At 45.9% G+C, this 26,786-nt stretch overlaps 1 protein-coding gene across 6 annotated transcripts in view; it reads left to right on the top strand.

Moving 5' to 3' along the window:
* Positions 1–26,786, top strand: part of CAMK1D (calcium/calmodulin dependent protein kinase ID) — a 393,502-nt gene that overhangs the window by 339,148 nt on the left and 27,568 nt on the right. For all 6 annotated transcript variants that reach the window (XM_036908125.2, XM_036908128.2, XM_036908127.2 and 3 more), the window contains exons 5-6: positions 3,133–3,259; positions 18,586–18,661. In XM_036908125.2, the coding sequence (XP_036764020.2) occupies positions 3,133–3,259; positions 18,586–18,661 (203 nt within the window). The remainder of the gene's footprint in view (positions 1–3,132; positions 3,260–18,585; positions 18,662–26,786) is intronic.

Raw genomic sequence — 26,786 nt, 5'->3', positions numbered from 1 at the left:
CTCAGAGACTCCAAGAATGAACTAGTGGTTACCAAAGGGGAGGGGTGTGGGAGGGCTGGTGGGAGGGAGGGAGAAGGGGACTGAAGGGTATTATGTTTAGTACACATGGTGTCGGGGGATCACGGGGAAAACAGTGTAGCACAGAGAAGGCAAATACAGGATCTGTGGCATCTTACTACAGTGATGGACAGTGACTGCATTGGGGTATGGATGGGGACGTGGTAATATGGGTAAATGTAGTAACCACATTGTTTTTCCTTGTGAAACCTTCATAAGAGTGTATGTCAATAATACCGGAATAAAACTGAAATAAAATAAAATTTGAAAAAAGGACACACACACACACACACACACACACAAAGATGAACGTGTAAGAAGGGCTTCATGGTTCTTTGACAGTCTCTTGCTAGGATGCAGCATTATTTAAAAGCATGAGATCACTGACTTCCCACTCCTTGCTGAGCTTTACATCTGCAGAAATACTCAGACAGAAAGGTTATAAATCAGAAACTTAAAAAAAATCCTGTCTGCACCCATGATTGAACCCTTACTGTTCATTAAAGGATAATCTATAAACATTCAGAGAAATCATGAACCACATGCTCTTTTTGATTAGATTATTCCCCCCTACTTTCTAAGCATTATTCTTAGTTTAGCTGTTGATTGGTCCATCTTATTTTCTTTTAAAACTGGTGGAAAGCATCCTTAAGTATACATCTGATTTTCTTCTAATTCATGCTTCAGCCACAGGATTCATGTCACTGAGAATGTTAAATACCATTCTTTTTTGTGTTATGACTTTGGGTAAAGGAGAGTGTTTTTTTCCTTCTCTCTTAAGAAAAGAAATTACTATTCTAACACTTGTGAAAATGCTAAGGAACACTTTATTCAAGACTGGTGCAGTAGAGGAGAGAATTGGGTTTAACTCCAAATTCAGCAAGGACACATGGAGATTTATAGCCATGGAGTAGAGTTTAGGGGATAGGGATGGAAAATTACTAAGGGAAGCCATCAGTGGTTGGGGGATTCTTGCTTAAAGTCTGGCCAAGAGCAAAGACATTGACACTTTCTCCTTTAACCAAACTTGAGTTGGGGCCCTCTTGAGTCTTCATTCTGACTGGGCTCCAGCCTTGGGCTCCATCCTTACTCTGTGGCTCTGCCCACATGATCCAATCTTAGCATGATTCCCGCTAAGTTACTGTAGTGAAAATCTCCCACCCTTAATATCTGATCAGATTCCGCATCCCTATCCCCATCCCCCACCCTCCATGTCTGACTACTCTGGCCTGCCTCTAGCGTTTGGGTAGCCAGAGTCCACCCCTTATCTATGATGGCCCCTCCTTGTAATTTTGCCCCCTCTGACCCCCTCCCCATTTCTGGGCTATAATCCTCCACTTGTCCTTGTTGTAGCAGGATTTGAGTCCATTCTCTTTCCCCTCTTCAGCAGATCCCACTACAGTAGGCCCCCTGAATTAAGTCTTCCTTACCGTCTTTAATAAGCTTCTGAAAAAATTTTTTTCTAACAACATCAAAAGTGAGGAATGAAGAACTTGACTCAGATGCAAAGGTGAGAGATTTTCTAGATCAACTTTTCAGGACTCTGGCTAAACTGGGCTGTGCAGGTCAGCCAAGGACAGGAAGGACCCACAAGGGCTGGTCGAGAGGACAGCTCAGAGGAGCCTGGCCAAAGTCAGTCCAAGGAGGGCGGCACCTTGGTCAGGTCTCAGCCTCCTCACAGTCATAGCTGCACATCGGAAGCCCCCGTGGTGTCCTCAAATCCAGACGCCTGGGCCAATCTCCAATCTACTGATGAAGAACATCTCCAGACAGTCAGGACTCACAACTGAGCTGAGAACCACTTCTCTAAATAAGCCTGGTTACCCTACATAAGAATAGTTGCTAAAACTCAATATTCAGGAACTGAAGATTCATCACAACCCACTGACAGGAGCTGCTGATGCTTCACTCTGGGGTCAGGAGGAGAGCCAGATGGGAAGTGGTGTGGGAAAGGAAGTTTAGAACCCAGGTCTGATTATTCCCCTTGCATTTCCTTTGAGGTTTAGTGTGAATGAGACACGATCACTTATTCCCTGGGGGTGATGTTGGGGGATGGGGACAGATTTGCTGGACATCTGTGCTGTTTTGCTCTATGACCACATGATCTGCTGAAGCAACTCTGCAGAGACAGAAGTGTGAGCAACCTTTCTGTGCTCATGGTCTAGCGTGGGGCTAAGCTTTTGAGTCTGTGACATCTCCCTCAGCCGCCATAAGCCCTGCCCCTTATTTTGCTAGGAACAGGAGTCTCCAGTTTTCCAAAAAATGCTGCATGAATATAGTTTTGTTGCGCCCCCTCCCCCAACTCCACCCAGGACTGCCACCCCCAGCCCCTCCCGTGGCGCAGCTGCTGCTGTGCACTCAGGTGGAGACAAGAACGGAAACGAGACCTTTGCCTGTGTCGTGCATTGCTGCTTTCCAGGCTGGCCATATACTGTCCAGGGAAGTGAACCAGGACCTGTCGCTGCTCATGTTCTACAGAGAGACAAACAGAGGCTCAGAGTACTTGTACAGGTGTGGCTAGAAAGTGCTGGATCTTCCAACTCCAATTCCTTGGGAAATGCCATTCCTTTACTTTCCAGGGAACAGACTGAGCAGGTGTCGGCTGGCTCAAGGGCAAGTCCAAGGCATCTGGCAGAACTACAAGTCAGGGGTGTTGCCGAGGGCAGGGAGAGAGCCCCTGGGATTAGGGAGAAGTCTGTAATGAGGGTCATAGAAAGGAACCCAACAGCACCTGCAGAAGTCATTCTATTTCTGGGAATCCCTTTCTTCTCACCCATTGACAAGTCTGAGAAGCATCAGCTTTGTACATTGCCTCAATATATGATTAATTTTTTGAAGTAGAGAAAATCCTAGTAAGGAAAAAGGACTCATATTTGTTGAAAACCTGTAAGTACCCAGTACTGTGCAGGGACCTCAATGTTGCTTTTATTAAACACTTTTTCTTAATGCCTCTACTATGTCTCAAAGTCAAGTACATTCTTAAATTGTGAATACGTTTTGTGGTATGGTGAGTCTCCCATAATTAGCCCAGCTTTAAACAGTTTATACTTTTTTTTTTTCCTATTTTCTTTCTAGCCTGAAAATCTTTTATACTACAGTCAAGATGAAGAGTCCAAAATAATGATCAGTGACTTTGGATTGTCAAAAATGGAGGGCAAAGGAGATGTGATGTCCACAGCCTGTGGAACCCCAGGCTATGTTGGTAAGAACTGTGTGTGTGTGTTTTTCTCCATGTCCCCCACATGTCAACTGCATAACAGTCTTAAGCATTTGAGCCTAGCATATGACCACACCTGCCTTCATTTCCCTCGAGGGAAGTATGAAAAGATTTAGAGAAGCTGGAACATGTTGGAAGGGAAGTGATTTCCCCTGAAACTTTTTAGTAGTTGAGTAGAAATCCCGTTTGATTTTGGTATGGATCTGGTAGGAGGCCAGGCCTTGATTTGGATAAATTCCTGGGTTCTCCTGCCAGAAATATTACATATATATATTGATTTATGGTGAGACACTGAGATAATAATAAAGTATAGATACTTATAAAATAGTTAAAAGATTGACATAGAAGCATCCAGCAAGGAAATAGGAGGAATCTGGTTCAAACCCTGAGAAAGATTCTGTCTTCAATTAGCCAATCCTGATCTGTACTGGAGCAGCCAAGAATTAAAGTTTCTCCTATAACCAGAACCCCAGATCCTTCATACCAAACACACAGAAGGTGGAAAAGACCAGGCAGATATGAACACTTGTGTTTTGAGATTTATAGTCTCCCTTCTAGGGATCTGGAGAAAGGCCGTGAGAACTGTACGTCACGTTTCTGAGACTTTGATTTACGTGAATTATTCATTCAGCAGATATTCATTACAGCACCTTCTATGTACTAGATGCTGTTCTAGGCACTGGGGTGAAGGCAGTGAAAGAGGCACCTGCCCTCAGGGAGCTTTAGTTGGGAGTAACGGACAGCAAATGAAGGAACAAATGAACAGGGCTGCTTCAGCCCGTGAGGGCTGTGAAGAAGGTAAAAGTGAGGGCATGTGGCAGAGTGTAGCGGCACAAGGGGGATGAGGATGGTTCAGGGTACAGGGGAGACTTGTGTGTTGGCCTTAGGACAAGGGGCAGCAGCCAGCCACGGGCAAGTAAGCAGACCTTCTCTCCCAGGCAGAGGCATTAGCTTGTGCAAACGCCCTAAGTGGGGAAAAGCCTGGCAGTGGAGGACATACTAGAAATATCCAAGAGCATGGGGGAAATGAAGTCAGAGAAAACTTCTGGAAAACAGAGATCACAGCTGAATTCTCATCATATAAAATCTCATGGCTTTTCTTAATGAGAACAGTAAGCCTGCCCCCAAGGGAGAAGAGTGATGTTATATGACCCACATCATTCCTGGTTTTGGTAGAACCATGAGACCGTCCCAGGTGGGCCAAGGAAAGCAGGCCTCCAAGTAAATGGCACTGGGGCTCAGAGCATTGTGGGAAACTCCAAATGACATTGGAGGCACTTCATGTCCTTCAAGTACTTGCATAGTAACAGGTGTTGTGTCCCAGCTGTTTGATTTTTAAAGAAACTTGAGAGAGGGGAAGAGCAGGCTGAGGGGCACAGAGAACAGCATGAGGGGAATGGAAGGCTTCCAGGGTTTAGGAAGAGATGAAGATGGGGCAACGGCAGGGGAGGAGAGGTGTGGTCGGTACTGCTTAGCTCCTGATGGTCACAGGCAGGGATTGAGTACCTAGATTGTGCGAATATTCTAGGCAGAGGAGGAGAGAGGGTTCTCAGCGTGTCTGAGAAGCCAGTGCCAGCCTTGATGGAGATTAATGGCCCAGCAAGCAACCTCTGTTCCAGGTTAGTAAAGTGTCAGTCACAGGAGCAGGCTGGACCCCAGTGGGGTCTTGGACTCGTGGCTGTGGTGGGAAGTAACATGTGTACACACATGTAGATGCCTGGGATAGGGCAGTGGATGGAAGTGTGAGTGTATGTGGGGTGCATATGTGAAATTTTTCCAGTTAGGCCAAGCTGTCAGGCAAGTGGCAAATAAAAATGAGTGAGACAACCTTATTCTCATTTTTCTTAAAAGATGGGAAGGAGAAGAGCCAGTTCCAGCCATGCCAAATCATAGATGTTAGGAAATGGAGAAGCTTATGAGACCATGGTGCCCAGTCTCCTTGCCAGGATGGCTTTGTTCTCTTTAGCAGTTGAGCCCCAGGCCACTGCAGGCTGAGAAGCTACTGAGGGTCTGTGGCCCACCCAGCCTCCCCCTTCAGGAAGTGGCCCCTGGGCTGTGACTGAAATGTTTGAACAAAGAATGTGCATATTTACATATGCGTCACACTGTTATCATATTTGGCTCTGATGTTGGAAAGCTCAACACTTTCTAAATTGATTTTTGCTTCTTTGCATCTTGGCAGACACTGTGGAATGGCGGGTCTCTGGGCTTCTAAGTGGCTGCCATCCGAGTGGTCTGGTTCTGTTACGATGTCAGATGCTGAAGAGTTTGGGAACTGGGAGCCATGTTTAGGTGTGGCCCTTGTTCTTCTTACCCTATATGGCAGCATGTGAAGTCATTGAGTAATTTTGTCATCAGATCGCAAGTTTTCTTTGGGGAGGGAGAAGAGGATGACGGAATATAGCAATTCCATTTGCTCATATTTTTGAGCACTGAGACTCCTGGGAGACGTCTTAGAGAAGGAAGGGGTTATGTTGGCGAACTCGTGTCTCCATAGACATGCCTTTGGCCGTGGGCAGCTGAGCTGGAGCTGGCTCCTCCCCGAGTCAGGCAGTATGGCAAGCTCCTATTCAGCCATCAAAACCCAGCTTACATGTTACCCCCTTTTTATTGCTTTCCCAACACCCACCCTCTCCTTTATCGTCCTAGGTTTTTTTCCTGACCCTTTTCTCATCCTGGCTCTGATCAAACTGCATCAGGATCCATGTTAATCTGTCTTTCCCCACTGAAATGTCGGTTTTTCTAGAGCAGGGACTGTGTCTTACTCACCTTTGCACAGATGCTTGTTAAATTGAATACAAATCCAAAGTTCTAGTAAATTAGCATTTTTTCTTTCTCTCCTCCCCTTCCATTCATTCAGCATGTGTTTGTTGACTTCTTGTTATGTACCTTGCACATGGTTTGGTATTAGAAATATGCATATGTATGAGACAGTTTCTGACCTCAAAGTGTTCACCATATTACAAGAGAATGCAAACAGGTAAACTGAATAATGCAAGGGAAGTGCTACATGATTCATCATTCAAGAATTATTTATTTAGTGCCTGCCTTCTGTTCTAGGTGCTGGGGCTGCATCAGTAGAAAGGAAAAAAAAAAACATAAAGCCCCTACCTTCAGGGTACTTAACATTTGAGTGAGAAGGAGACAGACTTTATGCAAACAGCTAAGTCTATTAATTAGTATTTTAGATGATGATAAGTGCTATAGGGAAAAAAGGAAGCAGGGAAAAGAACAAGAAGTGTGTGTGTGTTTGTGTCTGTGTAGGGGGCTGCAGTTGTAGGTACAGGAATCAAGGCTGCCGTTACTGAGACGGTGACAATGGGCTAAAGATTTGATAGAAGTGAGAGAGGTGGCCATGCTGTTACTAGGAGAAAGCAGTCCAAGGATGGTACAAAGGTCCAGAGGCAGGGGTATGAGGAGGAGCAGCTGGAGCGAGGCAAGCAAAGGAAGATAAAGTCAGAGAAGTAACTGGCAGAGCATGTGCAACTAGCTTGGAAGTCATTGGCAAGGCTACGGCTTTTACTCAGGTGGTGGGAAGCCATAGGAGGGTTCTGAAATAAAAGGCGTGGCATGAACTGGCTTTTACCAGAATCCCTCTAGGGGACAGGCTGGGATGAGGAGAGTTGGCAGAGGGCAGGTGCAGGGTAGGAGGAGAGAGACCAGTTAGAAGGCTCTAGAATTATCCAGGTGAGAGATGGTGGGGGCTGGGCCAGGTGGGAGAGTGGAAGTGGTGAGTTGTCAGGTTCCAGATATAATTTACAGGTAATGTCATCAAGATTTTCTGAAAAATTTAAGTTTTGAGAGAGAAAAGTCAAAGGTAATTTCAAGGCTCTTTGGCCTGAGCACTTGGAAGGGTGCATTGCCTCTAATTGAGACATAAAAGCCTGAAGGAGGCACAGTTTGCAGAAATATTATCAGGGTTTGGGTTTTTGCTTGCTAAAGTTTTCAAGGTCAAGAAGGCAACTGGAATATGAATCTGGAGTTCTGGGGAGAGTTCTAGTCTGAAACTACATGCAATTGAATCTCATTACGCATGGGAATAATGATCTATGAAGTCATCTTGGGCACTGAATTAGTGAATCCTGAACCATTGCTCCCAGGGGATATACAGGGCTGTTACCACAAGCCTCTGATCACGGCATTGTCATCAGTTGATCAGTACATAACCTAATTTTATACATATTTCTTTTCAACAACACCTTATTGAATATCAGTGATTCGTTGCCATTGAGGTCACGGCCAGCAGTACTGTAACTTATGCCTGAGCAAAGCTTAGCAAACACCTGCATTTTCTCCAAAAGACATATCCTAGCCTTGTGCTCATGAGCAGTGGCCAGCACTTCAGGACTACACTTGGGGAGCCGTTTTAAACAATGAAATCAACAAAAAGCATAAGATGTGGGAAAACATGGCATTAACTAGGCCATGAAAACCATCTTGGTGACAGGGTGAGAGCCAGCCCCAGAGGACAGTGTCGCCCTGCACCTCGGGTGCCCCAGTCTTGGCCACCCTGCTCATGTCCACAATGACCCCCGAAGCATCACCAGTATTGGTTTGGAGTACAAATAAACTTTAGCAAGTAGGCAAATTTGAAAATACAGAATCTGTGAGTAGTGAGAATGGATTGTATTTGGAAGCTGAGAGCATCCGGATGGATTTTAAAGCCATGAACTCGGATGACATCGCCAAAGGAGGTGGGTGCAGATGAGCAGAGGGAAGGGCCCAGGCCTGAAACCTGGGCACTTGGGGATGGAGAAGGAGCAGCAAGTAGGAAGAGAACCAGAGGAGTGAGGTATCTTGGTGATTAGAGTCATGGCAGGTACCATGTGTCATTTGTTGCAATTAAATAAGGTGAAGACTGAGTGTTGACCATTGGTTTGGGGACCTTGAATTATGAATTAATTGAACAATTAATTAAGTCTGTGGGAACCAGACGGAGTAGAGCTGGGAAGAAGGTGAGCAGGGCTCTGTAAGAGGACCCCAGCATGAGGCAGCTCTGGGGTGGGACACAGCCACCTCCCCCTGCCTCCAGCAGTGGCTGCAAGGTTGGGACACTATTTGGAATCTTAGGCAAAGAAGCCACGCCTCTTCTTGGGCAGTTTCTGATCTGAATAGGGTGGTACTTAGCCCCATTCAGCATCTGTAAGAAAGAAGGGGGAGAGTGCTGTTCCCCACTCCCAGGCCTGGGGCCACACTGACCCCAGCCTAAGCCAGGGCTAGAGGTTGCTGGCTGCTTGCAGCTTGAGTTCAGACTCCTAGGTGGTTTCTGCTCATGGATACTCATTTTGTCATTACCATTATGGCCTAAATGACTAGACCGCTGAATAGTTCTTTCCGTCAGAATCAAGATTATTCCTTCAATTTAAATGAGCCCTCTAATAGTGAAGAAATAATGAGAAAAAGGCCATTTGTCTCAAATAGCCAATATACAGAGTGCCACAGGGGAAGGCAGAAGAATCTGAGCTCTGGGAACACTCAACCGCCCAGATCCCACTCACCCTCGATGAGGAGCCATGACCTTGCAGTGTTCTTTCACTGACCGCAGGAGATCGGGGGCGTCTCTCCATCCACATGCACTGAGTCCCTACTGCTGGCAGCGCACAGGGCCCCTCCGTCAACACCCACCCCCAGTGGCCTATGGCGGTGTGTGCTACAGATCCATGTAAGGTGGCATGTTTGCCAGATGTAGTAGCTGCCATCTTGCAGAAGCGCCATTATAAAGACAGGTGAGACAGGGACCAGCTAGGGTTGGAACCATCATGGAGGAGGTGGGAGTTGAAGGAAGGGTAGAACTCAGGCCAAGATGAGGAGTGTCAGAGATGCTGGCAATTAGGAGAACAAAGGCCCAGAGTCGTGAACTTCTGCTTGCTTATAGGACTTGGGAGAAATGAATGCTCATTTGGCTTGGAGAGAGGGCTTGCACAGTAAGAACTTGGAGATAATTTAGGAGAAACAATGGGACTGTGTGGTGGAAATCAGCTCCTCAGGGTAACACAGTGAGCACCAATATGGTGTTGACCTGGAGTTGGAATCCATTTAATTGAGATAGGCGTAACATTCCCCATAGTTTCTCAATAGGAAAGAAAAGCCCAAGCTGAGAGAATTGGTAAGATTACTTAAGCTACCTGCTCTCTTACACTAATTAAAATATCTGAACAGGCTCTCCGGAAGCACTGGGTAGAACCAGTATGTCACAGAGCCCATTTCAGTCATGCAACTGGTAAGAGCCCAGGGAAGACAAATCTACTCGTATTTGGTAGAGAAAAGCCTGTTGTATTCCTTGATGTTGCTATTTGCACACTGGTGTAATTTCTCAGGTTCTGTGGTTCTAGTTCTCCTGGTTTGAAAAAGAAAATTAAACTATTTTAAAAGAACTTCAAACCTTTGTCTGTAGATAAGTGATGAAGTGCTTCACCAGAGGAAGGCAAGTGTGTGCTCTCTTACCAGCGAGGTGATCCAGGCACCCAGATGTCGCTTTAGAAAGGGGAGGAAGGAGCCTTTTGCTGCTGTGTGATGTTTTTGAGCTCATGTAACTCTTTCTCACCGCATCTTGCTGAGCGATGAGGCATCGCTTTGCAGTACTTCATCTGGCGTGCACACCAGCAGCCACCCTCTGTCGTTACTGGCTGTTACTCAGAAGTAGGAAGGGGCACCTCCAGCTGGCCCAGCGCTGTGTTTGTAAGCAGAACTACATCACGGCTCCCCAGATGGTTAGGTTACCCAAGCATGGGGAGGAAGTAACCTAGTTGGAGGACTGCCTGCACAGGCATGGCAGGCATCTTTGGTCTAACTCTGGCTCAACTTGCCTAAAATAGTTGAAACAAGTTTCATCATGTTTTCTTGTGAATAGAAATGGAGAAAAGTTGGTCAATATTTTCAGCAGTTTTTTCCCACAGTTAGAAGAATGCTGCTAATTCATGGCACCATCACATTTTTAGAGCTCGAGGTGGGCCTTGAGGTTGTGCTGAGATTTGGGAAGCCAGTGGTTCCAACCAGCACAGTGTTGGGACAAGGACCTCTCTTCTCAAAGCCACCTAGCCTATAGTTGGTGGCAGAGACAGCAGCGGGTGTCCAGTATATCTCTGCCATTGGATAGATGTGAGGGAGGCCTGAGCACTTTGCTCAACTCTTCGGGTCTCGGTTTCTCATAAGTAAAATAAATGTGCTGGACTAATTGACTGCCACATTTTTTCCTGCATTGACCAGTACATATTTCTATGGATATGTGACTTTGTATCCTTGAAGTGTTTAAATATCCATGTGTCAAATATATTGACTGTCATTTTTTTCCCATCTTCACTTGGAACAGACAAGAAAAATTAGATTAAATTGATGCCACCCACTTCTGTCCTCTTCAGACTAAGTCATGACCGTTGCTCTTATCCTTCCTCAGAGAGAGTCTGTCCCCAGCTCTTTGCCCCTCACTCTTGTGTGTGGTCATTTGCTCCTATAGAGGGTGATTTTTATTTGTTGTCACGTACAGTTCACATTTTAGTACACAGCTGTATTACCTCATCACTCTCATTCTCTCAGATCGTTGGTGTGGAAACAGGATCTTACGTAAGTGATAAGTTGTCGTATGGGCACAGAGGAGTAGGCGGAGGACCCACATGAGAATTTTCTCTTTCCTTTTCCCTCGGCACCTACTCAGTGGCAGCCAGCAGCAGGCGTTACATCACAGTGGGAGCTGTAGGCAGATCCCACTTGTTAGAGCAGGGCCCCTAAGTTGGGGGGCTGGCAGGGCCTGCTCCCTTACTAGCCTGGACACAGGGGGCATGGGTGGGGGCAGAGCCCAGTAGCAGAACATGGGCAGAGTAAACCCAGCCCTGCCTCAGGGGCCCCCAGTCCCATTCAGTCACCCTTAACTCTGTGAAGCACTTTTCGTCCTTCTGTAATTTCTAAATGGCATCTCTCTAAATATTTGATATTGGGGTGGAGTTTCATAGTCTCTAAACTGGTACCGTTTTGCTGTGGCAGAGAGGCGGGAAGAAGCATGTTGGCCTTCGGTAGCTTTCTTCCTGTTAATGATTATAAAGGGAAGCACTGGAGTGACTGAGACAGTCTTCCCGCTCCTGAAGTGGATCCGACTTCAGGACAAAGGACGGCTGCAAGTGCAGAGCAGCCATCGTGTTGCGGTCACAAGCCGGCTAGGGTGGGGCCCACCTGGGACAGCCTGCCCATTGCCACGCTGCTCTGAAGTGCCTTCTTTGGAACACTTCCTTCCCCATCCCACGAATTCCAGCTCTTGCCCACATTTTCAAACACCAGCTCCCGCCCGTTTTCCACTCCCTTCCCATTCCTGAGCCTCACTTGTCCACCCACCAGCCACATTTTGGCTTTGGGAGCATTTGAATAGTGATCCAGCTCAGATCAGAATGGAAACCAGGATGGGGCTTTAGTGAGGTCTTTTCATGCCTGTGGTAAAAATCAAGAGACTACCAGGAAAATCAGGGAGCTGCTGTTGTGCTGCTCTAAGGGAAGGCTGAGACAGCGCGGGAACCTGCGCCCGCACCGGGAGAACGGAGCTGCCCGCGCGGGCCTGCTACCCAGTCCTCTGGGTGGAAGACAGGCCGCAGGCAGGGATTCCGTATTTGCCAGCAGTGTAGGTGGCAGTAGTCTGGACCTACGTGAAGCAATGCCTGTTTATTAAGAGGCTCAGAGTAAAGCCCCTCAGTATCTGGTTTTTCCTTTGTTGATACTCCGGCTACTCAGAATTCTGCTGACGGGAAGCAGATCTAACCAAGCACATTCAGTGTTGCTCTCTGTTGTACTGCAAGGCTACCCGAGGCCAAATCTCCCCTGAAATGTAAGCCTGAATGTTATTTTCCTTGATATTTAGAGTTTTATTTACCATTTCTGAACAGGCAACTGCTGAATGGAAATGTCATCTTTCCCACAAAAAAAAACCCTTCTTGCCACCTTTCTGGCACCAGTGTCACTAACTCCTTGGAACTGTATTTAGTTTAAGACTTTTTCAGTCATACACCCGCAAGGAAGCTGTGTTCCTTTTCCCCACCTGTGGAAATTCCTCAGACAGGAAGTCTAGGATCCAAGTGTCTGGCCCTGCATGTAAATCTCTAATGGTTTTCTTTGAAATGAGGGGTCATGTGCATCTCTTCTGTTGAGTTAAAACTCTTTTCCACGAAGGCTTAACTCCAGGACACAGTGGTGGGTGCTCTTCAGGACAGGAAACTGAGGCATAGAAATGTAATGAATTCTCCAAGACATACTGGCACAGAGCCCCACCTATAGTTCAGTCCTTTGATTCCAATGACAGAGATGAGAGTGCTTTGAAATGATGAGATTATACACGGACAGTGGCACTGTCATCTCCCCTTAAACCACCCTGCTTCTCTGTTAGTTTGCTTTCTGTAAAGACCCTAACCAGGCTGGCAGATTGGAACTTGAATCCAGTCACCATGGCCCCCAGGCCCCATGATCTCCTTGCATGAGCCATGATAGTAAGAGAAGTCTTCACTACCTCCAACCATGACTAGCTCTCTTCTCTTAGAGCTTTTTCTTCCCACTGTGCCTGTGCATGAGGTTTCAACTCTCCTTGGCCTCCGCAGGGAGGTGAAGGCAGCTAGCTAGAGGGAGAGATGAGCCCTAGATTAAGCCATGAGATGGCAAGTGGCCTGTCTGCTGGCCACTCCTTGCTGACATCATAGGGTACATGGCAGATTGGACCTTTCAAAGACAGAAGCTCATTCAAAGAAAGGTAGAGTGCTGCTACTCTTAGTACCAAGGCAACTCCATCTGAGTAGGTTGGGAATAGGCAGGAGTTTTACATGCTCCAAAAAATGAGGGGGAAAATGGGACTTACACATTTTTATGAGTAGTCTTCTGGAACAATTTTTCTAACCTCTCTTCTACAAAGAGTTGTGCTTGAGGCTGGTGAAAACAAGAATTGGTTAGAGCTAGGCATTGCACACATGTAGCCACTGACAGGATGGGCCAGAGCTCAGGATGGAGAAGGTAAGCCCGATGGCCCCTGGCCTGGAGGTAGCAGAGGGCAGGATGGGGGGAGGGCTGAGGGCCAGGGAGCAGATGGGGGCGAGACGCAGTCTCTCTCCTCTCCACCCCTGCACAGCCATGAGGGCGCCACTGTGAGCCAGCATTCCCCAGCCATCGCAGGTCTCTGGGAGGACAGCGTCCCCCTGTCCCTAGGGCCATCTATCAGCAACAATGAGCAGGCATTTCCCAGCTGCAGTGTCTAGATTGGTGCCTGGACTCTGGGGGGACTATGTAAATGAGCTGGTGGTGAAGTGAACAAAAGGATTGATAACTAATGAACAAAGGAACATGAACTCAGTAACAGGGTGAGAGCGCCGCCGCCACCTCTCTCTCCAGAAACTGCTCTCCAGCACACCCTTGAGAACGCAGGGAAAGGGAAAATTCTTTTTCTACTTTACTGGAACCTGAGGATCGATGCCCGTGCCTCATCCCACCCCAATAGGACACCCACTCTCCTCGCTTCCAGTCCCACTCAGTTTAAGCCTTTCTTGTCTCCCGCACAGTAAGGAAAATGAGCAATTGTTTTAAAAACAAGATGTGAAAGGCCTCCAGAATTTTTTTTTTTTAAATCTCTGCAGTCCTTGCCTTTGCCAGGAACCCTTGCTCTCAATCATTATAGAACAGCTCGGTTTATGGAAGACATTTCCCACCAAGTGGAATTTTCCACAATGGGCTGGTAGTGAATTTCACAGTCGTAAATTCAATTCTTTTAAATGTTGAACCTACTGTTCACTAAAGAGCATGAGTTAAGCCTGGGGCTTAGGAAGAAGACCACATCTGTGCACAGACATCTCCAGCAGTCTGTGGGTTGCTCTGCTGGGGATGCAAGGTTTGAATGGAGATTAACTTCTATTGATGGGTGCAACCTAAACAAGCTGATGGGTGACTCTTTGTTAGGAATAGCCAAGAAAATGGAATTCGTAGCCCCCAAGATCTGACTAGAAAGGAGGGTCAAAGAGATCATTTAACAGAATACAGAATATCTTGTCTGCCCTTTGCCCCTTAAACTAGTAATTCTGAAATCCCTTTGAGAAAAGCTTTTAAGAGAAGAACAGCATGAATGACAAACACCCAAATGCAAAGAATGAAGACTAATTCTGCCTCTTTTATCCCCAAGTTCTTGTCAGAAATCATTTGCTCGAGGACAGGTATTCAGTGATTGATCTTATTTGTACCTAACACAGGTACTTCCCACCTGACAGCTGCTTGCATCCCAAAATTCATTTGTTGCCCCTCACCCTTATTCTTTTTTTTTCCTGTACTTACTCACCAACAGTATTTGAAGCTGAGTATTTTTGCAAATCAGTTCTATGGAGTTTGGAAAACATTTTCTTATAGAAATAATGGTGTATGTGTTGAGTAGGTTAGGTTCAGTTGAATAGCCATCTATTGACCATAAGAACATGCTGAATCCTGAGAGTACAGGCTAGAAATATATCCCTGTTCCCCAACGGGATGAAGGCTAGCACGTGACAGTGAGTCACACAGCAGTGGGGATGCATAAGGTACAGTGGGAGTATACAAGAGGCTAGTAAGTTACAGGATTTTGAAAAGTGGACCTGGGAACCCCCACTGTCATGTGCTTAAGACATGTCACCCAAGTAGAGCTGTCCCCATGGGACCCTGTTCTCTGTACCTCTAAAAGACTGGCTTCACCCAAGTCTAAGGGACAGTACCTGCTACCTATCTTGCATACATCCTTTTCAACACCTACAGGTAGGTGGGTCTCTATATTGCCACTGACATCAGCCCTCCCGCCCCTGGAAAGTGTGCCTTCAAATGCATGGAGGACTGTATGTGCCATCTCCATTTGAATATTTCCTTCTGTCATGGCTGTTCCTGGAAGCAGCCATGGGATTCCTGCTCTGCCTGGGGGTTGATAGCATCATCAGCAAGCCTCAGTACTGGACTACCCTGTTTGTCAATAGCTCCAATTATGTTGTTTTCATTCAAAGCCTCCCTCAATTAGAAGGTATGGGGATGGTGAAAGTCATTACCAACCTCCCACTACACATGAATTGTGCTGGATATAATTGGAAGAGAAAATTACTTCTCCTTTATTAAGCTCATCGGCATTTCCCGGCCGTGCTGGGAGAGGTGGGATTGTGGTGGCGTGGCTCAGAGAGCGTGTGTGCATTTCCGGGGCTTCAGATGGACTGTGTTCTGGGCCTCCTCAGCCTGGAAGCTCATTTGTTGTGTGAAGTTTGTAAATTGGATACTGTGACTTTTTAGAATTACAGCAAGATTCTTGCTGGTGGTATATATAACATGAGGGAATTTGGCTGGTTCTCAAAGTGAAAAGATCAGAGTGAGAAGGGTAGTCTCCTAGCCCCACCTGCCTCAGCACTGCTGAAAGGGATAAAAAATGGCTTAGGAGGTGGGCCCAAAGCCAGGGGTTTCCAGCAGTTGGCGAAACAAAAGAGCGGCTGCACAGCACAGAAGAGTGGGAGAGAGAATATCTCAGCCAATCTCAGGGGCGCATCAGATTGGGTCCCCATATCAAATTGTCAGGAAGGTTTCAAATATTGTGTAGAATTAATTTTTTTCAATAATTATTATGAGATAAAAGGTAGCTATTTTAAATGATGTAGGTAGACGGGTTTAAACAATGTCCCAAAAAACATTTAGTTTCAGGGATCGCAGCATGAGTGAAGTTGGAATTATGGCCCTTAGTGTGTGTGCCATTATGCAATTTTAAAAATATTTTCCATTGGCAAGAATATTAATTTGCACATCAATTTGCTTTGTCTTTTTTAAGTGCTTACATTGCACTTCTGGCTTCATGGTCTGTATTTGTTTCAAGTACAGTTAAGAACCTCACCAGAAGACAAACAGTTTCCCTGCCTACAGTTGGTTAAGAAACAAATATATCGTCATGGTTATTGTTGATACAACCCAGATAAGACACAACACCAAAAAGAACAAGAAAAGTTTGGTACAAGTACATAAACTTTCACCCCCATCGTCGTTACCCTGACATCTGCTTGTTCATCAGTTGGACTTTCCCTGACATCCATAAATCTGATCCTGGCATCTTTTTGTCAGCCGTCCCTCTTGTCAGGTGCCATAATAAAAGTGCCAGAGAAGATCCAGGTAGCTTTTTTTTTTTATGTTATAAACTTTGCCATTTAAACAAAATCTCATGTTTAAAAATTATATAAGTATCATCTTTGGCTTCAAGAATGTGAACAACTCAAGTGACATCCAAGCTCCAAGTTGCATAAAAATCAACTACTTGCTCTGCAAGTCTATGCTGCACCTTGCTTGATTCTCCAAACTATTGGTAAATTTGCCAGACAAGGTGAATTTCTGGCTGTGCAGATGCCCCCAGGTGTGCAGATTTTTGGAGGGAAACCATGTTCTTTATTCTTTTGTTTTCCAAGCAGTGGATGGTGGCCAGTACTTTCCTTTTTCGAACAGGTGAGGGTGCGGAGTAAGGTGTTCTTTTAAAGAACCCTCCCTCCCACATTCACAGTGCTGGAGAACTATAGGGATGGAGAGCTCAAGAGAATACAGGATGTTAGCTTTTCCTAGGAGGAGAACCTGCTTGCTGGGGCCATGACTCTTTCCCTTTGCACAATAATGGCTCGGGGACTGGGCCCAGTCTTTGCTCATAAATTGTGGATGTGCTTCCTTCTTGGTGCTCCCTTGGTGTTTGTCACCAAGTTGCACACAGTAGGTTACATAGGTTTGCACTCTGAACCCTACGCTGAGCTCCTAGTGCCACTGTGCCACTGGTTGACATCTGGTTCCATGGAGCGGCTGGGCCAGGCTGGCTAGCCGTCCCCTACAGAGCCCCACTGTGACATGGCAGCCAGGTTTTCTACCCACCACTTGACTCTGCACCCCTGACTGCCATCAGTTCTGCTGGGAGGTGAAGCTGGGTCAGACACGGCTCCATGAGCCCTTTCTGCCTCTTTGAACTTTCCATCAGGCCACAAGGAGGGCCCAGGAGGCTCAGAAATCATCTGCAAATGTAGTCACCTCCCACCATCTGTGCCTATGTGGCCACTCAGCCCAGAGCATCAGCTCAGAGAGCATGCCTCCTAAATCAGCATGACATTTACTGTGGTAAATGACTCCCTTTTGTCAATTGCCATAACAGAAGCATCTGAGAAATATGTTCTGAGCAGTTATGGGGAAAAGGAAGTTCCCATGCAAGCAGCTCCCAATTATCCAAGGGCTACTTCTCCATTTTTGAGTTCTCCAGTTTAGTTCTCTCTCCTTCTGCTTCTGTGCCGAGGGTGAACATAGCAAGAAAGGATGTACAAATGTCTTTATTTTGCTCCTGCTAAAAAAATTAAGTCTGATCAGAAGTTTGGGGGAACTGGCTCTGAAACCTCAAATTAGATTTGGGCCAGACTTTAGCAGCCCCCACCCTTGACATGTTCCCTTAATAAGATTTGGGGTCTCTTACTTTTTCTAGAAAGTCTGTACTAAAGACACCCCAATCAGATATATTTGGGTAAAAGGGAGATATTGCTTATGAAGAATTACTGTCTTTTCTGTTATTTGTTTACTTTTTGCACAAATGTGTGAGGCAGACCCTCCTATTGCCAGATATCGGGTGAGTTTGCAACACTGGGCTGTAGCCACAAGGCCAGGAAAAAGAAGTGTGAGGAAAAGTACCAAGTAAGCTGAAACCCCAGGATGGCTGATTCTTGATGAATAATGGGTTAGAACCAAGGAAGTGAGATTAAGTAGCATTTTTCCTATTTCACAGAAGAGTGAAGGATATGACAGTGCTGACAGGTACCCACCCAAAACCTTGGAGAATGAACATGAAACAGCAGGCCATGTGCAGTACTCCTGAGACCAAATTTTATGCTGAACCTCTACTCAGTTGTAAGCTCCATGAAGGCAGAAGGAGGGGACTCCATCTTTGTGTCCCTGTGGCTCCCAGAAAGGCCTTACCCAGGGACCAGAAGAGCCTGCTTGAGTTGCTTTGAGGTGAAGTCACATCACAGGCCCCAAGCTGAGTATGCATTTCTCTGACTCAGTCTGCTATGAGCTACATGCTTAGCATAGCTCTGACATACAATAGCTGCCTGTGAAGTACTTGCTGACTGATCAATTGATTGAATTTGATTAATAATCAGTTAGACACACAAACATCCTCATTTTTTTTTTTAGTTAGAAAAGCCAAGAAATAATACAGATCTTATCTCTCAATTTTGAGAATTACAGAGGTCTGCCCAAGTAATAGAACAAAACCAAAAAAAAACCAAAAAAAACAAAGAATATATCCTGTCATAGGCATCTAAAGACAAGCTTGTGTCTCTCTCACCATTCCACAGCTCCTGAGGTCCTCGCCCAGAAACCTTACAGCAAAGCTGTTGACTGCTGGTCCATCGGGGTGATTGCCTATATCTTGTAAGTATTGCTTTCCACCTTGGCTTCTTTTTTACCCTTTTTTAAAATGTGACAAAATGTTCATACCACAAAATTCACTATCTTCACTATTTTTAAGGGTGAGTTCAGCAGTACTAAGCACATTCACCTTGTTATACAACCATCATAACCATCCATCTCCAGAACTTTTTCATCTTCTCAAACTGACAGTTGTCCCTATTAAACACTAACTCCCCATTGCCACCTCCCCCCAACCCCTACCCACCATTCTGCTTTTGTTTCTGTGAATCTGACTCTCAGTACCTCCTGTAAGTGGGTCACACAGTATTTGTCCTTTTGTGTCTGGCTTATCTCACTTAGTGTAATGTCCTCGAGGTCCGTCCATGTTGCAGCATGTGTCTGAATTTCATGTTTTTTTATGGTTGAATATCTTTCATTGTATGTATGTACTACATTTTGGTTATCTGTTCATCCATCAACGGACACTGGGGTGGTTTCCACCTTTTGGATATCATGAATAATACTGTTATAAGTATAGGTGTACAAACGTCTGTTCAAGTCCTGCTTTCAATGCTTTGGGGTTGTACTCCAGAAGTGGGACTGCTGGATCATATGGTAATTCTGTGTTTAACTGTTAAGGAACCTCCATACTGTGTCCCAAAGCAGCACCACCATTTTCCATTCCCAGCAGCTGTGCACAAGGGTTCCAGTTTCTCTACATTCTCGTCAGCACTTGTTATTTCCCATTTTTTGATAATAGCCTAATAGGTGTGAAGTAGAATCTCACTGTGGATTTAATTTGCATTTCTATTATGGCTGCTGATGTGGAGCATCATTTCATGTGCTACCTCGCCTTTCCTAAAGGTATAAATTATATGAAAATATTAGGATACCTCCAAAAGAAATCACAATAAGAAAAAATGTGGTGAAAACCAAAATATAGCCTTTGGATTCCTTATATCTTCTGAAGTACCTTATCTCCACAACTCAGGAAATGCAGTGGCCATGGGTTTGTTGCAGTTATTTCTGGATAATCAGTTTTTGTTATTATTATTAGGTTTCATTTTGCTTAAGTCTGCTTTACAGTTACTTTTAAATTATAATTTCTTTTGCAGTGATACTTACAAAGACTTACTCTGGAACATACTTTTAGGGTGGGTTTCGGCCAGCTAGTGCCCATCATTGATAGGATATGAATTTCTCCTCCTCCTCACCAAGGAAGGGAGTGCTTTCTAGCAGTCCCCTGTACCCAGTGAAAGATTGGGGTGGGGGATGCTGAAAGTATGTGGCATTCTCAGTGGACTTATCCCCTTGGATTGGCTTTATCTCCTTACCTGAGAGGCAAATGCTCTTTTCACAGCACACCTTTGACCAGGAAGCTTTGTGAGGTTCGTGTGGATTTAGTTGACAGCTCCTGTAGAATCTTCCCATTAGCACAGGAGAATTTTATCCGTTATAATATACTTGCCCTGTAGAACTCCTGCTTAGGGACATAGGCAAAGGCCAGATTCACCCGAGCTGTGAAGCTAACATATTGCGCTTACACAGTACTCTCACTGTCAAAGCATGTTGGCCAGGCTCTGTAGTAGTTTCATCCTTTATGGGGTCAGGGGCATGGTTGCATACCCTTTTGAGAATCTACTAAACACTGTCCCTCTCCCCTACAAGTATAATATTAAGCAAAGAAATACCAAATTTGTTTGTATGTAAGCATAAACTTGATAAACTTAAACTTGACAATTACCTGATCGCCACTAGTTTTGCTCCAGGGTTTAGTGTCAGGTCAGTATCATGACTGTGTCAGACTTTAAAATGGCAGCCTGGGCTTCTGTTTTCCTTAGTGCCTTCCAGAGCTCTGAGAGTGTAAGGCAGAGGATGAGTGGTTGTTGGACACCTCAGTTGTACTGTCCGGGATGTTCAGATCCTTATATGAGTGATAGGCTAGATCCTGGATATAATTTGCTACATAGTATGGCTATGCTTAGAGAATGGCTAGCCTCAAATTGTTCATTATCTGTGACAACAACTACCATTTCTTGAGGATCTTCTCTATTCCAAGCACTGTGCTAGGTGCTAGAGATGTCAAGATGACAAAGATGCGATGTCTTTCCTCAGAGTACATGGCAGGACAAGTTTTATAAGTAGATTAAGTGACACACAGGAAGTCTTGTGTACAGCTGCAGGAGCTTCTGGGATGAAGCAACCATTGAGGATGGAATATTCAGGAAGGATGAGACACCACTCCAGTCATGTCTGGAAGGTTGGATAAGGCTAACATAAGCAGAGAGGAGAGGAGAGAGCCCCCCAAGTGGAAGGATGCAGACAGAGGAACAGGGTGCCTGAGCATCTCTGAAGACTGGTGGGAAGTGTGTGGGCCAGGCCTGAGGCCTGCGTTGGCATTCCTGGCACAAGGCTACCTGCAGGTGGAACTAGCACTGGAAGTTAGAACTCAGGGATCTCAGTCCCAGATTCTGCTTCCCACTGACCCATCATACCTCATCTCCCCATTCATGTCCTTCACTTGAAGGCTGCAAGGCTGCTGAGCAGGTCCTGACTGACAGGCAGCATGCGGGGAGGCCAGCCACCCAGGGGCTCCAGGCTGAGCGGCTCATCCGTCAGGGCACCTGTGATGGGGAAGAGGCTAGCCTCGGCAGTGTGCCAGACCGCAGCCTGCTTACTTTCATGTGGGCGCCTGACACATTGAGCTACCAGACTGCAGCCAATGTGGCTGTGATAAGCCATGACAGCAGATTGTCTCCTCCAGGGGCTATGCACGTGTCTCTCTTTTGGGGGGAGGGGGGGCAGATGCTTGATGGATTAGTTGTCTTTTGAGCTCCACACTCAGGTCTATGTTATCCATCACTTGGAAGGAGGAATATTTTTTCCTATCAAGGATGGTCATTTTTTAGAGTACAACCGATGGGTCCTTATCCTACCAGGAATCTTCCTTTGGAGATCAGGGCTTGCAAAAAAACATCTTTGTCTGCATAGCTGAAGCCACTGGGGAGGACTCAAGATGGAGTGTGTTTAGACATCCTGAAGATCATGTTGGTGTCCAGTCTGACAGGGTTGGCTCAGCCAAGATTGCCCAGGTCCTAAGGAAATAAAGTTTCCCGCTCCAGATGAGAATCAGCATTTCTTTGGCCAAATGCTAGTTTATCATACACGTAGGCTGCATTTCTTCTCACAACTTTAGGGAGATTATTTAATGATGACTTGCCTAAATTATGCTCAGGGATAAAACATACTGTGGAGAAACACAGCGAACATTTGCCACTTTGAAAACAGAGAAAGATCTTAAGGAGCTGAGGCAGTAGAGCAGCGGAGCGTTGGGGCAGGCTGGACGGTCAGGGCGGAAGCTGAGGTGCTGCCCACGTTGTGACGTCTGACCTGTCTGCCTAAAAGAAACTACAGGCAAAATAGTTATGGTAATCCCTTACTATTTGGCCTACTACATTGTTCAGTTTTTAAAACTAGGCCACATAAATATTGACTGGCCAGTGTTGATTGTACACAGCATAATAATTAGCTCCTCAAAGGTAGAACTAAGTCTAATCTGCATGCTGTGTCCATCTTTTGAGACAAAGGGTGTCCCTTGCCAAGGTACCTCATCACTTTGAACCATTGACAGCTGCCTCTTTAGAGGGACTTATGTCCCAGGGAGAGAGCTGAACCCAAGCTTGAGTAGGAGAGAATGCGGTACAATTCCTGAGCCCCATTGAAATCGCCAAGCATGGGATATGATAATTGATGTTACTACTATCAGCCTGAGGAATATTACCACTAATAAGAATAATTAACTGGTGTTGCCAGCAGGCAGCAACCATCTTGTTCTGTTCATAAGCTTTGCAGAATGAGACACATTGACTCATTCAGGCTGCCATGGGGCCACAGTCTTGACTTGGGCTTAAGAAGTTTAGAAACTAAATTAAATCTGTTGATTCTTCTTGCTCAGACCATCTCATTGAATTGATTCACACTAGCCAGGCTCAAAAGAGATTAAAAACAAAACAAAACTGGAATGTCAATTTATTAAATCATAATGAGATTTGTGCCCTGCAAGGTAATTGGATATGCATGCCATCAAATTAGCATGTTCTCTCCTGGATAGGAAACACTCTGTGAGAAAGCAAATTAAGACCAGAGCAGAGGCTGTGGATGGCCTTAGATGTTTTCAAAATGCCTATAGTAGCATCCAATCCCTCTACCAAAGGGCATTTCTGTCTAGCGGCTCAGCTGTTCTAATCAACTGGTCATGGCAGTTACATGCTGATAGTTCTTACACCTCTGTCCTTCCTCCTGCCACCTAAAGAACAGCCACCACCCTGTTCTTCCCTTTATAAGTCCAGCACAACAGTTTTTATTTCAGCAGGCATTAACTGTTTGTTATAATACCCAGGTTTACTGATTTTATTTTGCTGAGTGCATTTCAGTGTGGCTGCTTTCCAGTCATTTTCAGAAAAATGTCTGATCTCTGCTCCATTCTCTATCGAGTGGATCCTGCGGGTGGCTAAATGCATTTTGTTCAGTCTCAGGCACAAGAAGTACTTGACCATATTTCAGGCCTGCTCGTGGGCCCATGACCCACTCCCTGCTGCTTTGGGAGAAGGACTCTTTTTGACAGTCGGTTCACCCCAATCCCTTGGGAAATAGCCAAACTAAAAATCCTCTGTGGTTTTAAAAACTGGATACAGGGGTTGCCCAGCAGTGATGAAGGATGTTTTACAAGCAGTGCAACTGGGTAAAGAAACTAAATATGTTTTATTTCTCCAATCTAAAATATGGCGGGGGGAGGATTTCCTGCCAGTGACCTCCAGGAAGGTGGAATCCACCAATATGCGTGCCTTTTTTCCCTCACAAAGACCCTAGAGTGGAGAGGGCACCCACAGGAGAGCCTAGAAGGGAGTGTCTCATCTCCATCACTTTTACACCGGGGGCTGTGGCTTCAGGCCAGATGGAAAACATTTCCTTTCCTCTGCTCTCTTTCGTGCATCTCGGCATCATCTCCTGGAAACTGTCATTTAAGTGGCAGCTAAATGTTTCGGGATATTTAGCCTGAGAATGGAAGGCAGAAGATTGACATTTATTCACTTCACTGACATTTATTGAGCCTAATATGTGTCAGGCAATATGATGGCGCAACGGAGATGGATTCATTACCACCCCAACCGCGGAGGCTCGTCCTGTCTGCTGGCGGTGACAGACAGTAAGCAGTTGCAATCTAGTCTTGCTGGATGTCACCAAGATGGGAGGCAGGGGCCACCGGAGCTTCCAGCGCAGAGCTGTGAACCCTGCCCAGGCCTTGAGGAGGGCCCCACAGGAAGGGTGAAGCTGGTCTGCATTTGGATGGACTGTTTTCAAATACCAGCAAGGCTGTCATGCAGGAGGATTGATGGTTTATCCTTCCAGACCCATTTATTCCTGGAGAGGATTGCTGGTTGTGCTCGAGAAAAACTGTATCATTCCATTTGAAACATCATTTAAAAAATATAACTTGACAGATTTGATCCAGCTTTGAACTTCTGATATCTAAAAACTTGTGATACCTTGGTGGTGGGGAAAATATTATCTGTGAATTATGAGTATTTTGAATTCACTTAGCACCATACTGAGCAAGTGAAAGAATCAAGAGCAGCCGTTCTCATGCTTTAGGGTATTTACCATCTGGAGTGGAGCACAGCAGCAGGAGGAAGGAGGGAGGCAGCTTGTAGAGAGCACAAAGAACCAAATAGCTCACCAGTGGGGAAACGGCCAGCTCACCCAAGGTGCGGTGGCAGGTCATGAATTCTGGCCATGTACTCTGAGCTGGGGTTGTGGCTCCAAGGAGTGGAGATGGAGGCAGAAGGGGAGAGGTTCCCATTCCCAGAAGCTAGTCAGAAAATGCTCCTGGAGGTGGCTGGAGGACCTACAGAAGGACGGAGCCTGGGACTCAGCACCAAATGGCACGTGCACCGTGGCTAGACAGCACGGTGAGACCAAGGTAAGACCACCTTCTGGGTCTGATCTCTGTGCTGTGCTCTACGGGCTTGTTTCCTAGCCATCCTCAGAAGTGCGTTGTGGGGGAATAAACAGGCCAGGGGACAAGTGAGAAGTGCAATCAAAGGCCAAGGCCAACAGATGCAGATACCAAGGCATCTCCCAAGTGCAACTGTTAGTCGGCAGATTCGTAACTGCTTACCAATTAGAACGTGGGAGAGGCAGAAGGAGAGAGGTGATGCGGCAGGAGGGAAGCAGCGGGAGGAGGGAGCAAGAACTGACAGCCAGGAAAGCAAAGTCTAGATGCAAAAGTGGAACTGGAAGTCAGACTCATCAGTTAGCATTCGTGTTAATCACCTTCAGACTAGATGTCTGCACCCCTCGGTGCTTCACTGTGAAATCCATTACTCGTGAGAACTAATTTTATCTGCTGAAAGTTTTGCTGTGTTTTTCCTAACACCACATTCCTGGCTGTTGGAAGCTGCTCCCTCCTCCTTGTCAGCCTGAGCCAAGCTGACAGTGGTTTTGTCCAAACTTCCTCCAGATGTGTCCCACCCACAGGAGGGGCACAGGGCCCCTGTGCTGATCCCCCACCCCAGACTTCCTTGCAGCCCATCCAGCTGATGCAAAAATCAAAAACTTAAAGCACTTGTAAGTGGGACCATGGATCACAACACAATAGCTTTGGATGGTGTACTGTCTAGTCCATCCCTTGACCGTGTGCAGAATTTTTTAAAACTATAGTGCTCCAAATGCAGTGTGCTGCTAACTGCTCACACTTAGGGTGGTGTTTGGTGTCATTTCCCTCCCTTTCCCAGTTCCCAGTCTCAGCCCCAGTTGTGTATAAACTTTCTAAGAAAGGCATATGCTTTTCCCCTAGATCTTTCCCTGGTCTGCTTACTCATTCTCAGCTTTCAGGGCATCATGTAGAGCTCAGGGGATGATGTGGAACATTTATCCTTTGCATTTTCACCAACAGCACTTTGCTGAAATCAGCACATGGTTTCAATATCTGAACCATTGCTAGTTTTCCAGCCTGATCTCCTCCAAGTTTGCAAGGAGCAAGCTCTGGAGGGCACATAATCAAATACATGGTTGCTGAACTAATTGGATTATGCTTTTGTAATGATTCAGGTCTCATTGGTCATTCTGTTCTTTAAACCTGAATAATATGCTGAAACCTGTTCTGTTCACTAAGAGGGCCTTGCAACTAAGTACAAGAGATTTATCAGCTTAAAAAGCCTTGTTTTTATTATATTATTTTAAAAAGCCGACCACTTTATCTAGAGTAGGATGAATAAAACTCAGATTCCTTAGCACAGGCCCCTGACTTTCATTCAGTAAGCACTTGTTGAATAAGTACTGAAAGCCAAGACAGAAAGGCCAGAGTTTTTGTGTATTGGACAAGAGTCCAGTTAGTTTCCAAAGGAGGGGTGCCCAGATTTGATAGATTTTGGGAATATTTTTCAGAGATGCTCTGGGCCTGGGTTGGCCTTACATAGCTCAGCGAGGCTGCAATATGTACAGAGGTTTATGTTGCTTTGTTACATATTACAGAGCAATATGTTGCTTTGGACGTTTTGATGTCACCCTGGTCTTAACTGTGCAAAAATACTCTCTTTATATAAATATGTCACTGAGTAAATGTTCTTAGGAAATCTCGAGCTGTTCCTAGAATTGAGAGCTCCTGGGCTAAAGCCTGGGAAACATTGGTACCCGAGGTCTTCAGGACGGTTTGTACTCATATTCCTAACCCAGCACACAAAGTAATGGCCAAGCAGCAAGGCTCTTCCAGCCTCCCATAGCAGCTCAGAAGTTTCAGTTGGGATGTATGGTCAGTCACGTGGGGATGACTCTGAGGCTTTACATGACATTTGACATTTACAAGTACTGCTTCGTTTTCACGTCTAGAGTGTAGGCTGTTGCACTGAGTGCCACAGGCTCATCTATTCCTCCTGCCCCCTCCTGCCAGTCTTCCTGGTGATGAGCAGTGTCCCCTTCAGAACCTTGCAGCTGATAGAAGCAGAGAGGGCCTAGAAAGAGTGATAGGGTGGAAGAGGAGACAGAGGTGCCGGAGCTGGCACTGAACAGCTGCTGTGTGGCAGGCGCTGTCCTAGGTTCTATTATTGACAATCTCTGCATCCATCCGCCTATCTGGCTGTGTGTGTTA

Source organism: Manis pentadactyla, chromosome 3, assembly GCF_030020395.1.
Source record: "Manis pentadactyla isolate mManPen7 chromosome 3, mManPen7.hap1, whole genome shotgun sequence".
Classification (NCBI taxonomy): Eukaryota; Metazoa; Chordata; class Mammalia; order Pholidota; family Manidae; genus Manis; species Manis pentadactyla.
The sequence above is the reverse complement of the archived record's forward strand: the minus strand, read 5'-3'. Positions and strand labels throughout refer to the sequence as shown.